This window comes from Cinclus cinclus, chromosome 15 (genome assembly GCF_963662255.1).
Source record: "Cinclus cinclus chromosome 15, bCinCin1.1, whole genome shotgun sequence".
Taxonomy (NCBI): domain Eukaryota; kingdom Metazoa; phylum Chordata; class Aves; order Passeriformes; family Cinclidae; genus Cinclus; species Cinclus cinclus.
This window is the reverse complement of record NC_085060.1, coordinates 7,173,387-7,187,562: the sequence shown is the minus strand read 5'-3', so window position 1 is coordinate 7,187,562 and position 14,176 is coordinate 7,173,387. Positions and strand designations below refer to the sequence as shown.

At 48.4% G+C, this 14,176-nt stretch overlaps 1 protein-coding gene across 1 annotated transcript; it reads right to left on the bottom strand.

Moving 5' to 3' along the window:
- Positions 1–4,518: 4,518 nt before the first annotated feature.
- On the bottom strand, positions 4,519–11,236 carry HMGB3 (high mobility group box 3). Its single transcript, XM_062502702.1, has 5 exons — positions 10,713–11,236; positions 7,841–7,997; positions 7,181–7,320; positions 6,501–6,675; positions 4,519–6,021 (listed from the first exon to the last, which is right to left on the bottom strand). The coding sequence occupies exons 2-5, from the start codon at positions 7,988–7,990 to the stop codon at positions 5,878–5,880; spliced, it is 609 nt and encodes a 202-aa protein (XP_062358686.1). The 5' UTR covers positions 7,991–7,997; positions 10,713–11,236; the 3' UTR covers positions 4,519–5,877.
- Between the last annotated feature and the right edge of the window lie 2,940 nt (positions 11,237–14,176).

Below are 14,176 nucleotides of genomic sequence, written 5' to 3'. Positions count from 1 at the left end.
AGGGAAGTTCCCCAGTCTGAGCACTAAAGCTAAAGAGAAAAAAACTCAACCAACATATTTTGTAAGAAAATGAGAGACCAAATTAACCTTGGTTGCACCTTCCTCAAGCCTCTTTTACACAACCCTGTATTACTGCTGGCACAGCCAGGTAACACACAGTAAAAGAGCAATAACACAGTCATTACAGCAGAAAAAAGGCATTCGTCTCAAGCAATCCCTCAAATCACTTCATCCCGCTATGGGTATTAATTTTCTAAACTAAATAAAGCTAGTTTTAAGCTTCACAAAGAAGCAGTTAAAAACACTTACAAGCTATAAGCTTTTACAACAAAAAAGGCAGGCCATGTTTGATTAATATTTTTGAAAGAGCATTTTTCTGACTTGAAATACCTGAGGGAGCTTTACAAGTGGAAGGGCTGGGAAGAAAAAGCAACTCTATCACTCACAGCATCCTACCTGTCCCCCTCCTCACACAGGTTCAGCTACGGTGGTGTGTGACACCAGTGCAGAGGAGCTACTCTGGCTCTCCAGGTATCCCACAGGGAGCACTGAGGCAGAGCAGCACCACTATGCACTCACAGGCTCAAAAGTAAACCACAAACACCATCAAAACACCCAGCCCTGCAGCAAGGCTGGCCTCCCAGCTGTGGTTTGCCTGGCTGCTGAATTCAACCACAGACATGAAGTCAATCGTGTCAGGGGACACAGTTAAGTTACAGGACAGGCATCACTTTGCCATGGTTAGTGCATTTTCATCTCAACAAGACAAATGTCTGCTTTTATGCATCCCAGCCTCCAAAGGTATTAGCCCCAGCACAGCACCAGTTTGCTACTCCTGGGGAAGTCACCTGCCACCCCTGGTCTAGCTTAACATAAAGCCCTGGCTTAGCCACTTCTCAGGTGTTTCTGTGAGGCTATGCCACATCCAGGAACAAGAGGAGTTACTCACCACCCAGGATACAGAGCTGTCAGCTCCAGTATGGCTGTGCTGCTTCCTCCTGCCTAATTTAGAGATCCAGGTGCAGAAGGGCACTCAGGAAAGAGTTCCTAGCATCAGACAACTCCAATCAAGAGCATTAGCACAGGCAAGGAGACATCCCCCCCAATCCACATATTGCTTTAGCACATAGAGATCAGATCTCCTGAAGGATTAGATGTTCACAGAGTGCTTTGAACACAGATTACCAAATATTGCCCAACCAGAGCCCAGCCTACAAAAAGGGATGAAGACACTTCATAGAGCACAAAACCTCTTGTCAGGCACGCTGGTTATTCAGTCCCTTCCCCACTGCAAGTTGACACATTTAGAAAGCAACTGCTTGGTAACAGGGTCCCCAGCACACTTTTGTTTGCAGCACTGCTGTGATTTGCAATTCAGTTTATTGCATTAAAATGTGGTGCAGCCCTAGCCCTAGAAAGAAATAAACATGCCAATTGTCACACTTCCTCCCATTATCTTTTAGAAAGTGAGCTTGGGTGAACATTCACAGAGGGGAGTCTGGGGCTTGTCAGAAAGCACTGCCAGAAATACAGCATCCTGCTCTCACCCCACTGGAAATATCCCATCTCCTCATCCAAGCTCCCCAAAACCTGCAGCAGAAAAGGGCTTATTTGCAAGATGTTCCTCTGCTTGTGGAACAAGAAGAGCCTGAGTGAGCAGAGGTGGCTGCCAGAATTGTCTGGAGGCTGGAAGTAAAAAGCTATTCACCTGCCACCTGCTGAGCCAGGACCAACAGAAGCCCTTGCACCTTGCTGCTGTTCCTGCAGGGTTTATTAGGAGCGAGTAAAACTACCTAAAAATGAGCTGTTCAAAGGGAGAAGGTATGAGAGGTGCTTTGACTGTATTTGTATCCTCAGTCACATCCCCAAAGCAAACTCTCCCTGCCCTAGGGAGATACACATTTGTACTAGGATTTTAAATTAATTTTACCATAGAAATTTACATACTCCTTCCTCACAGATGTGTTTAGGTCCTGACACAGCAGCAGGAAACCATCCTGCAATGTACTTTTCCTTGTGACTGCTTCTTAGGTGCAACCACCACACCCATGGTGGGATTTCTCTGATGCAGCCTCTTCCTCCCAGTCCAGGCGCTCAGATTTGGCTCACACCAAATGTGTGCCACGTCTCAACTGAATTTTGGAATATACATACTACAGAGCAGTGGGTCTGTATCCTCTGACTCTCTGGGTCATGCTAACACTCCCAGGCTCATTTTCACCAGAGGCAGATTCTGCTCTGCAGAGAGCAGCTCAGCAACCTCATTCATCCCGCTGCCCCCCAGATGGTTCGATTCAGAGCAATGTGATAGATACATTTTGGTAGCAATCGTTTTCTCAAGAGTCTGGACAATTCTGAGTGCAAACCAAACAGCACTAACCACGGGAAATGACCTGCATGACATGGGTCAGTGCTGTCTCTGCCTCACATCGCCATCACACACTTTCTTTTGTTCCAAAGTCCTCAGACCTCTCACACCCCCTTTTAGGCATCCAGAGGGACCATCCCACCTAGTCATGCCTTCCTCTGCTTCTCCCTAGCAGTCAGTGGGTTGTAACAGCTGCAGAAACAGCACCATCCCTTTTTCTTAGCTGACCCCTGGTCCCTCAGCCCAACTTCAGCAGGGACAGGAGCATCAACACATTGCATTTTGGAAACATAAGTGGTCTCACAGTTCTGTCAAATTCGCACAAGGAAAAAAGCCTCTTCATCCATCCCCTCCCTCTGCCCAATCTATTTTTATCCTTACCCTTCTCTACATATCAGGAAGTTAATAAGAGACATATTTACTTTGCCTGGCCTGGGACTAAAGTTGAACTAGAAGTTTCAGTTCTGCAGCAGCACAAAGCAGAAATGTCTTCTATGAAACACCACAAGCATTTCAAAGCAGAGTAAAAGAGCATTTGAGGGTGTTCTATGAAAATAATGGAATTGGGTGAAATTAAGCAGCTCCCAATATTTGAGATGACATGACGGAATACAAAACAGGGGCCGGGGGGGGGGGATTATGTGTTATTTATCTTCATTCAGGGAAGAAACATCACCACTACATCAGCAGTATCCAAATGCGAGTCCTTGGAGTGCTGTATAGAACAGCATTCCCAAGGAATGCCATATTTTAGGTGTGTAAAGAACAGCAATAGGTAGTGCACTGTAAGGTCTAAGACTTTGATCAAGCTCTGCAACTTAAATGGATTTCCAATATAAGAAAGACAAAGAGGTGTCAGCTCTAGTCTTTATTTGCTGATACTATCAATGGGGGCTCAGCTCACTAGCAGTTAATTCAAAGCCAAGCTCGATTTGCACAACAGTAATCTACACAAAGTCCCATATTGTGGCTAAGGGGAGATTTTGCCAACTAGACAATAGAAACAGCATTAGAGCTCCTGAACTGATGCCGTTACTTTTCTTTTCTGCTCTGCCACTTCCCCATCAAATTTCCACACCCTGGGATCTCTGGCTGCCTACTCCCTTGCATTACAAAACATGCAGAAAGGGTAGCAAAATACAGAAGTACCTATTTCTTTTCCAGATGCAGCTTTATTGAGGCTTTTAAAATGCAACTGCTCATAAAATGGGGCAAATATTACTTTTTTGTGCATTAAAGATACTAAAAATTACCATAATTAAGCAACTATGAAAGTATTTCTGAGTTATTCAATTATCACTTAGCCTTAAAAACAAAAGCTGTTACATGTTGCTATGTTTCATGATAGGTTTTTAGCTTGCTCCATTCTGAAAACTTTGCTTTCAGATTTCAGTCCATCTCAACACTAGACCAGACTGTTTTACCAAGCTGCTGCTGGTGAGAAGTTGTCATGGTTGTTGAGAAGCCAGAAGCGCTACCCAACTCTGCAACTAAGCAGCTTTAACCAGCAGTTAGCAGTTTAAGCTTTAACAGTTCTAAAGTTACTGCCTGTAAGCCTGGACCCCCATTAATCTCAAACTTGGCTCAAAAGCACAGGTGGCAGCAGCCCATACCCAAACACCACAGGTGTTTGTACCTGTGAGCTACTGTGTCTTCTGAAACCAGCTGAACACAACAGGCCACAGCTCTAACTTGCTATTAATGCAAGTATCCTCACACCCCCATCTACTCTCCACCAAGCAAGCACCAACTGCTAGAGCCAGCACAGAGAAGGAATTCAGGAGTAGCACAGAGGTGCTAGTTTTCCCAAATCATGCTGCTCCCAGGCTAAGGAAAAACAAGGTTATAGTCACCAGCTAGAGACAAGGCATTACATCTCCCTTTCAAATGCCACAAAACATCCCCAGCTTGGATTTGGAAAGAAGGCAAGACTTCGACACAGCCAGCTGGTGACCAGAGGGGAAAGACCTGTCACGCCCCCACCCCACCTCAGAGCCCCCAAATTCCTACTGCACCTTGTGTCATTAGAGAAAGGACACAGACCAAGTACCTGTGCCACGCTCCTCATTCAGCAGGGAGTTGTTAAAACTTAGGCGCCTGGCTCCTGCGACGAAACAAGAGGCTAGAAAAAAACCACAAGTCTGAAACAGTTTAACACAGGACAAAAAAGGCACATTTTAATATGTACAGCAATGCATTTGGGCTATAAATTTACCCAACACAACTGAAAAAATCCAAACTATGCTTTTATACTTATTCCATGGTGTCAGCCTCATTCCTAGCCACCTACCTTTCTTTGCATCTCTGAATGCTGCTATATACACACACAAACAAACAATTACGTCATGAATGTTCATTTAGGCTCCCAAGTTCAAGTAATAAAGTTCAAACTTGCATAGCATCTTATGCCACTCAGCCATAAACAGTTACGATTGCATATTAGCTGGAGCAGCCATCTCTTTCAATTCAGCCAGTTTTGGCTGGCCACTATTTTTAATTTTTTTTCTTTTTTTTTTTTTTTTTTTTTTTTAATCCTTGAGTCAGAATGTTTCCTAAGTCACCAGCCCTGAGGGATGCCACAGACTTCAAAATGAACCTCTTGCTGTTGTTAAGATCCTCTTAAACCAGAAATTTAGAGTGTTGTCAAGAACAGTTTTAAAAATGTAATACTGTTTATTTTGCTTCAAAAACATTTCAGCATTCTAAACATACAAAAAAAAACAGAACGTTGCAAATTTGTTTAAGTACAGAGTGTTTTTGAACTTCAGTTGCTGCACTGGCTCTTCACTCAGTTGACCATGAAGAGATGTCTACAGTTTCAGTTTAAAAACTACCGCACTTAACTAAAAAACCCATACACTTCTCATGCCAGCTGAACCCCCTTCCACAACTAAGAATGGCAGCAGAATGCTATTTCACTATATACAGAAAGACAACTTTAAGCTAAATGGACGCCCACTGTAGTGTAAATAGATCTACCCTCACAGTGCATGCTTTGGGCCATGGCACCCCGGGGAACGTACAGCCTTTCCAAGTAATCACTGCTCCTCTAAGGCATCATCACTCTAAGCATGTACCACAAGAATCTGTCTAGTTTTTACAAACTATAGATATGTACAGTTTATAACCCAGGATTTTCTAGCCAATAACCATATAGTAACACCACCTTACAAATTAAAAAAATGCTTGAAACATTTTTAAATGCTTTGTTACACCAACAGCAAAGTGCACAGAGTTAGGAGAACACTAGAGCGCCTTTTCATTTTAAAAATGTTTGGAAATATGTACAACTTTGATACAGTTTCAGGGTGCTCACTACACCCATGGCCACTTCATGTAAACCAGTTACAATTTCTAGAGCACTTTTAGAAACTACAACGCGATCAGAATCCAATTTTTTTTAATTAAGCCTAATAAGGGCAAGAGACACCATCTCAAATAAGAGGTGCTTCATTTATGGTGTTTCCCCTACTCTATGGTATTCACATGGAGACAAGTATTGTACAGTTTTATTCATCATCATCATCTTCATCCTCCTCTTCTTCATCCTCCTCCTCCTCTTCGTCTTCTTCCTCTACCTTTTTCCGAGCAGCTTTGGTTGCTGCTCCTTTTGCGCCATCAAACTTTCCTTTAGACTTGTAGTCTGCAACATCCTGCAAAGTCAAGGGGATGTCTTAATTTGCTCTAAGCAGCAAACACACACAGCATTTGTACAGCAGTGGGCGTTAAGGAAAAGGGAGTGCACCCCCCCACGGGGACACAGCCAGCACAGGTATGCAGACACCTAAGCATGCTCATGATCATAGAGGTCTCAAACCCTGCATAAACAGCTATTTCTTCGAGGAGGAGAAGAGAACCCAGCCTCTCAAAGTTTCTTGATAATGGGACAAAGCTCCTGTAACAGCACAATAAACCCTTTGTGAAGCAACACAAGCCAGCCCCTGCTGCACATCACTGGGAAAAGCTCTCCCTCCTTGCTGAAATCTACCTGTGGATCCCTATCCTGCTCTGCCCCAACCTGTGCAAAGCTTGGCTGTAACTATGCTGGGGCCACCTGAGCTGGGCCTACGCTACAAAAGCACATCAACAAAAGACTTGGTACAGAGGCAGCACAAGCGACAACTCTCCTTACCTTCTCATACTTCTCCTTAAGCTTAGCTGCCTTATTATTGTAAGGCTGCTTTTCACCATCACTGAGGTTATTCCACATTTCACCCAGTTTCTTTGCTACATCCCCAATAGATATGCCAGGGTTTGTAGACTTGATCTTGGGGCGAAACTCTGAACAGAAGAGGAAGAAGCCAGACCTTGGAAAGGAACACCAAAGGATAGTCAGCATTTGCAGAAGCATGCCAAGGAACACCCTTTCCTCCATCCCTCCCCATAACACTGACACAGGCATGAGCACACAGAAACTTTTTTTAAGCTTACAAAATCAAACACAAGCTTAAACGTGTTTTGATTTTACTGAGGCCCAGACCTGCAACCTTCATTCAATGCTCTTTTTTAATTACATGCTCTGTATCCCCTCACCCAATTTCATCTTAGATACACAAGACTCACTGTGACTCAGCCACTTCCATGTCTTTCATCGCTACAAGTTTAAGAGTACCAAGTACTGACAATTTGTGTCAGTGCCCTACATGCTGAGGGCCACAAGTTGCCTAGAAGGTTTAAGAGACAGTATCACTACAAATCCTGCTATACTAACACTGTGTCCCCCATCCACCTCCTTCCTGTAAACCCATGTTACATACAGGGTGTGAAAATGAACCAAAACACTTATGCATTTAAAGTCTCAAAGTTACTTACGGTGGTCGTTTTGGCGCATTGGGGTCCTTCTTCTTCTTGCCACCCTTAGCTGGTCCATAGTCCTTCATTTCTCTATCATATCGTACCTTATCAGCCTTCGCCATTTCATCGAATTTAGCCTTTTCCTTGCTTGACATGGTCTAAAAAACCAAAACACGAGATGCCAAACTTGTGATTACCCAATTGTTCAATAGCTGGCAAACTTTATGTAAACAAGCCAACACGTATCAACTCGATATGGGAGTTTCAGAATTTGTTTGTTTTCTAAATGGACCACCTTGAGGACGAAGGTCCTGTATGAGAAATCACAGCCACCACGGACATACTCAGCAACAGGGAAGCAAGAGAAAGGAGACAAGCACAGTCAGAGTCCTCCTTTGGACACACACCTGAACGGAAGTAGCTGCTGAAGGGCATTGCTTGTGAATCATAAAGAAGGCCAGACTCTAGCAGAAGCATCTAAGTGGGCAGATACACAAGGCTAAAATGCTCAGTATTGCTACAGGCTTCAGCAGCACCTGACCAATAGCCAGGACAGCCTGCCAACAACAGCGTAGAGACCAAAACAGAACCAGAGCCCTTCATGTTCAGACACACACACATCATGCTAGCAGATACTATAAGAAGTTTCTGACTTCACAAAGTCACAAATTCAAGTACCTTCCACCTCTCTGAGCACTTCTTGGAAAACTCTGCAAAGTTGACTGGAACCTCTGGGTTCTTTTTCTTATGTTCCTCACGGCATGTCTGCACAAAGAAGGCATAGGCAGACATCTTGCCCTTGGGCTTCTTCGGATCACCTTTAGCCATCTTGACTCTGTAGGAACAGAGGAAAAAAAAAAAACAAATTAATGAGCTATAGATGAATGAATACACCTGTGCATGCATATATATATTTGGTGTGCATATATTTACACACATGCCCCCCACCTTCTTCTGACATGATGTCCCATCAGTAACACACCACCTTCTTTCCCCTGACGCCTCTCTTACCATCCCCAATACAGACTTCAATTATTCTCCATTGATACTTGGGTTGCAGACAAGCCAAGAGAAGCCAGTCACTGGATTTAAGTGTTACATTAATATATATTTACATCATATCCAAAGACCGGAGATGGACTATTAAACATACATACTTCTGCCTATTAAGTGTTATATACGAACTAATATAAAGTATCTGTTTTAGTTGGCTACCACACTGGGGCTGGAGTGGCATGCACAGAGCCAGACAGTGACTTACTCCTTCAGGAACTGGAGTGTACATGTTAGCAGCTGCTGCTCAGGTAAGAAGGCAGGACATATTAGTCACCTCAAAAGAGTGCAATAACCTTTTATATACAAAAAGGGCACAAATAAAGGCTGACCTTAACCACAATAGGACTTGTGGAGCCCTGCGAGGTGAGTTACGCTTGCTCTTGCTCCACCAAGTGACACATGTTTAAGGCATAGCGGTCAGTGCAAAGATGCGATCGGCAAGTTACCGAAACGAGGTGCTAACTTTTGGGTTCCATTTCTTTTCCAGCTTCCATATTAAATTTCCCCCGCTTAATAAAAAACAACCATAATCCCGCAACGTTATTTTCTATTTACAACTTCTAAGTCACTTGAAAATTTAATTTTTATTAGCACCACGTTAATATTTAATTGCGCCCATTAACCCGCCAGGGGCAGCAGAAGTGGCCATAAGCCGCCCTGCCCGATCCGGCCGCTGCCGGGACACCGCTGCCTCCGCGGGGGCGGAAAACCCGCGATACCGGGAGCCGGGGCGCGGAGCCGGCCCCGCTCCGAAGTTGGGGGTGAGCGGCCCGCGGCGGCCGGTCCGGTCCGGTCCGGCCCCGCGCCCCTCCCGCATCTGCGCCCCCCCAAGGTCACAGCGGCGGCCGCGCTCCGCGGCGCGGGCACCTGCGGCGGGGCCGGGGCCGGCGGGGGCAGCGGCGGCTCCGCCAGACGCCAATAATTCACCTTCCATTTTGTGAAACGCCTCCTGATGAAAGAAAGTGCCCCTGAAATGCGGCGGGGCGGCGGCCGGGGGGCGCCGAGGGGCGGGCGGGGGCGCAGGACACCGGGCCGGCCCCGGGCGGGCCGGGGCAAGCGGGAGCGAGAGCGGCGGCGGCCGCGCTCCGCGCCCAGGGCTGGCCCCGCTCGCTAAGATGGCTTCTCCCGGCGCCGCCGCCGCCGAACAAAGCCGCGCTCCCCCTCCGCCGCTCTCGGCCCCCCGCGCCCGCCGCCCCCGGCCGCCAGCCCCGCCAAAACGCCACCCCCGCCGCGAAGGGGCTCCCCGCTGGCCCCCCGGCAGGCGGCGGGGGCGTCTGGGCCGGGGCGCGGGCGGGAGGCCCCCCCGCGGCCCCTGCCTAGCGCAGCGCTCTCTAACAAAGGCTCCCGTGCAGCCATTACCGCCGCCGCTACGCTCCTCCGCGCTGCCAGAAAAAGAGTGCGGGGAGCCCCGGGGCGGCCCCCCAGCGCCCGTCCGAGGACACGGGAAGGTGGGGGGAGAGGAGCCGGGGCGAAAGCGAAAGGTTTGAGTCCCCGGCGGGGCGCCGGGAAGGAGATTTTCCTCGCCGTAACCCCCCTCCCCATCCCTGTGCCGCTCACACGTCTTTCTTCCCTACGCCGGGGCTCTCCAGCGCCAGCCATATTAATGCCCACAGCACGGGCGGCGCGGCGCGGGGAAAAGGCGATGCGGGGCTCCGCCGCGGGCGCAGCCCCACAAGAGACACCTTCTCGTGTAGGGGAAGAGAAGCAGAGGCAGAAGCGAAGGGATCGGGGGAGTTTGGAGGTGGCGGCGGCGAGAAAAAAACTGCTTGGCCAGGACCGCCGAGCGCAGCGCGCAGGGTTTATCCCTGTCAGATGCTAAAGCGACAGCCATATTAATGCAGAATAAACAGCGGGCACGGCACTGCGCACGGCCGACAACTTTCCCACCGCTACCAGCCCCACCGAGCCCACCCCGGGAAGGGGGCACATAAAAGCCGAGGGCGCCGCGCGTTTTGCTGTACGACATTAGGAGGCGGCAGAGAAAAATCCCTGCCCATGCGGGGGAGAAGAGGAGTTAGTCCCGGTGTAGTTGCTGCACCAGCCATATTACTCTCGGCAGCACGGGAGCCCAGCGCGGAGCTACAGGGCTGTACCGGGGGCAGGTGGCCCCTCGGCGGTGGGGAGAGCTCCCGGCAGGGCAGGAGGACGGGGGAACAAACGTTGCTCCTCGCCCGCTGCCCACCGCCCCACCAGCTGGGCACAGCATCTGCCCCGGCACCACCGATCCCCGCGAGAGGGGGGAAAACAAAGTTTCGGGTGAATTTTCCGATGTTTTTCTAATGAAATAAAAAAAAAATAAAATCAAAAACTCAAAGGAAGAAAGAAACGGAACACAACATTAAAAAAAAAAAGAAACAAAAATTAAAAAAAAAAAAAAAAAAAAAAAAAAAAAGAAAAGCATGATGGGGTAGGCAGGGCAGAGGGACGAAGGCGCCAAAGCAGGGCGCGGAGAGGGCAGCCGCCCCCCGAAAAGTTGCGGCGGGGCTGCACGTACCTGTATTGTTCGCGGTAGTGTGGACAGGAGCGGAGCGCAGGGCACGACGCGGGGCTCGGCGCGGCTCAGCCTCGCGTTGGCTGCCTACGAGAGCGGCCTGATTGGCTGCGGGGCTCTGCCGTTTAAAACAACCTCCTCGCCCGCTCATTGGCGCGGCGCCTCATGAATATTAAGCAGGGCCGCGCGGCGGTTGGCCGGTGCGGGTGAGGTCATTCATTCAAAAAGAGCGCCCGCCGAGGGGGCCGGGGGAGCGCGGGCGGCGCGCGCCGGGAGCGAGAGGGGCGGCGGGGTTGGCGCGCGGGGGTCGCGCGCCTCGCGGAGCTCCCGTCACGTGCGTGGACCCCGGGGGGACCTTCCCGCACCTGACCCCCCCCCGCCCCACCACCCGGTACCGAGCGGAGACCGCGGGGCTCCGGGACCACCGGGACCGGCCCCGCCGAGGATCCAGCGCCGCGGAGCCACGGGGAACTAGGGTCAGCCTCGGTAGCATTCCCGGGGGGGATTCTGACGGGAGGGATCCCCAGGCCGACCATAGCGCGTTATTGATGCTTTCTGCCCCAAAGCCGTAAGGGGTGGTTCCAGTTGCCGCGCACTGTTTGCGGAGCCGGCTACTAGTGCGCGTATTGGAACCGAGCCCAGAATAAACTCTGCTGACAGTCCCAACACACAACGGGTGGAGGAAAAAAGTACAGAGCGAGAAACTGCGTGTTTGTGCGAGGAGGAAGAGTTTCACCCACTCGTTCATCAAATAAAGAATCCACTTGAATTGCTAGTCCTTACGCACTTCTACAATTTGTTTGGTATTAACTTTCCAGGATTTGCTTGTTATTAAAGAGCCTGGGAAATCTGTGAAGGGTGCCCTGCTGACTGAAACCAGCCCAGTGTGGCTCTAGGGCTCCTTTGGCTCTCTGGAAAGAGCGGTTTCCTATAGGGCAGCTGCCAAGTGGTTAAACTGGTATTCCTGGCTGACCGCAATTGTTGGTGGGCTCTGAAAAAGGAGCTGTTATTTTTAAGGATGGAGCGGTAACACTCAGAAACCACCTCGTACTGTTAGGGGCTGTTTGTAACTGCCACCCTGTTTTGATAGCCAGAAGAAACAGTTGCCCTCTTTAAGGAACAGATAGTGAAAAGAGGCCTCCACCCTGGCCTGAGGCTCTGTCAGGCAGCAGGGTTTACCAAATACTGCCCTGTGGAAGCGCTTATGGCTATAACACACATGGTCACAGGTTGCCTTTGCTGGAAGAGATCAAAACAACTGATGAGACACAGAAGAGTGCCGACCTCCTGCTGACAGATCCACTGGGAAGCATGCAGAATTTCACCCAGGATTTTAGCCAAAGTCCTGCCTGGATTTCTCCCTTAGGGTACATCTCAGTCAGTCTAGCAAGCACCCAATCCAATTGTTGGCCCGAGTACATCATATGCTTATAGAGACCTTAGAGCCATGTCCTTGAGCTTTTCCAAGCACGTGTGATAAAATCAGTCTTACTAGCCTCTTGCCCTATTTCTACCTTCTCAAACCAAAAGTATAAAACAAGGGGTTCGTTCACAAACATTAATGAGGTTACCTGAGGGACTGTATTCTGTAGCATCATCATAAAATAAGACAAGCAATACTACTGCAGGATAATCTCTTTGTAGCTGACACACATCCCTTTCACCTATTTTTAGGGATACTTTCAAGTATTCCAAACTAGTTGAATAATTAAGGCTTTTTTCTTGGCTCTTGAGTTGCACTTTTTTTTTTATTCTGGAGCACTTTCTTCCTCAAACCACAATCTCAACCTCCAGAGCACACCAAGCAGAGTGCATTACTAAGGGGATGGACAGGCTGTTCAGAAGCTGGCTTAGGAGAGGCACCTGGCTTTGAACATGCTGTCCCATAGTCATCTCTAGAGCACCCCTTTGAGTTCTCATCACCCAAAGGAAACATTCCCTAAGACACTTGTTCTAGGAAGGCCAGGAAAGTTTTGACAGCTGGGCAAGGGGCAAAGGAGATATTTGGGTAGCTGAGAGACAGCTGGGTTGCAGGTTTTATCCTAGCACTTGCAGCATGCTTTTGAAAGCAGAGGATGTGAGTAGCAAGTGGGTGAACATAACCCCCAGAGGAAAAGTTTGTACTCACTCCCAAAACTAACACTGCTGCAATTCTGCAGTGTCCTCAGCCTCACACATTGCCCCTGGGTCCTCTGTCTGGGCCCTTTCCTGCCATGCACCAAGAGAACAACCCAGAAAGTTAGCTGAGCAAATCTGACCCTTTACTTCAACTTCTTCCAGTCCATGCAGTCCCCCTTCCTCATGCAGCTCACCTGTCCTCCCCTGGCCCCTTTTGGAGACCAGGCAGCTCACTAACCCAGCAAAAAGTAAACAAAACCCAAAATTCTACCTCCTTTTATGCTCGGTTACTTTTCTGCTGGATTAGTGGACTGAACCAGTATACCAAGGAGGCAGGTGACTACCAGAGCTAAGGCAAAGAAAGGAGTGTGCAGAAGGATACAGCCAGCAGCAGAGACACACCCAAGTGTGGGTTTGGTAAATTTTAGGGAGTTTGGGGGTTGGGTTTTTTTGTGTTGGTTTTTTTTCTGTTGTTTTTGTTTTTAATATTACATATTACCATGTATTTAACTATAGGAAGCATGAAAATAAAACCACAAATAAAAGAAACTTTAGGATGCCTAAAGTTTTGGGCACAGCAGGCAGTAATGTTTGCACTGATGCTAGGAGAGCTCAATACATAGTTCTGAACCTTCCCTTCAGAAACTCCTGACCTGACCCCCACTAGGCAGGAATTATTTTGCAAACCCATGCTACATTTTTAAGCAACTGTCAGTCATACCCTACATCCCACAGCAGGGACCCAGGTCAGTCAGTATCTTGAATATAAGGACTGAGGCCTAAAATGTTGGCCAAGGTCCCATAGCAAGCAGAGAGTTCCTAATACTTGCAGTACCTTGTTGCTGAGAAAATGGATGGCAAAGACCTGTTGCAGGCAGAGTCACCCAACACTCAAGGCTTCTGGCCCATGTACATGATCATGTTGGTGCTGTCCAAGAAACAGCAGAGATACAAACAGCTGGGTCCATGCTGTTACCTGCCATGATGAAGCAGTATCTTCTCTTCCACTGGAGATGATGGAACAGGGAGGTAGCTGTGAAAAAATCTGGAGTCACTGAGGACCCCTCCAACAAATCAATAGACTACATAAATGTACTTTAAATTCAGGAAAGTCATCCACAAATTGCCTTCTTCTGCTCCCTGTAATTGCCTGAAGTTTCGAGTAAGTTCGCATATTCTTCAGTCAACAGACACATCTCATCTGAACATTAGTGACAGCTTGGTGGGATTGGCTTTTTGACTGCTCTGTCCATCTTCTGTTGTGCCAGAGGGCCAGCAAATTAAGGCCCACTGCATACTTAAGCTATTCAGAAATAAATGTGCTGAAAAGGACCAGAGCTATAACTGAG

Excerpts from the sequence above, each read along its gene's own strand:
- HMGB3 (XM_062502702.1), bottom strand. The coding sequence starts at position 7,990 with ATGGCTAAAGGTGATCCGAAGAAGCCCAAGGGCAAGATGTCTGCCTAT. Across the intron at positions 6,676-7,180 it reads AATGCGCCAAAACGACCACC|GTCTGGCTTCTTCCTCTTCT; the intron begins GTAAGTAACTTT and ends TTCCTTTCCAAG. Across the intron at positions 6,022-6,500 it reads TTAAGGAGAAGTATGAGAAG|GATGTTGCAGACTACAAGTC; the intron begins GTAAGGAGAGTT and ends TTGACTTTGCAG.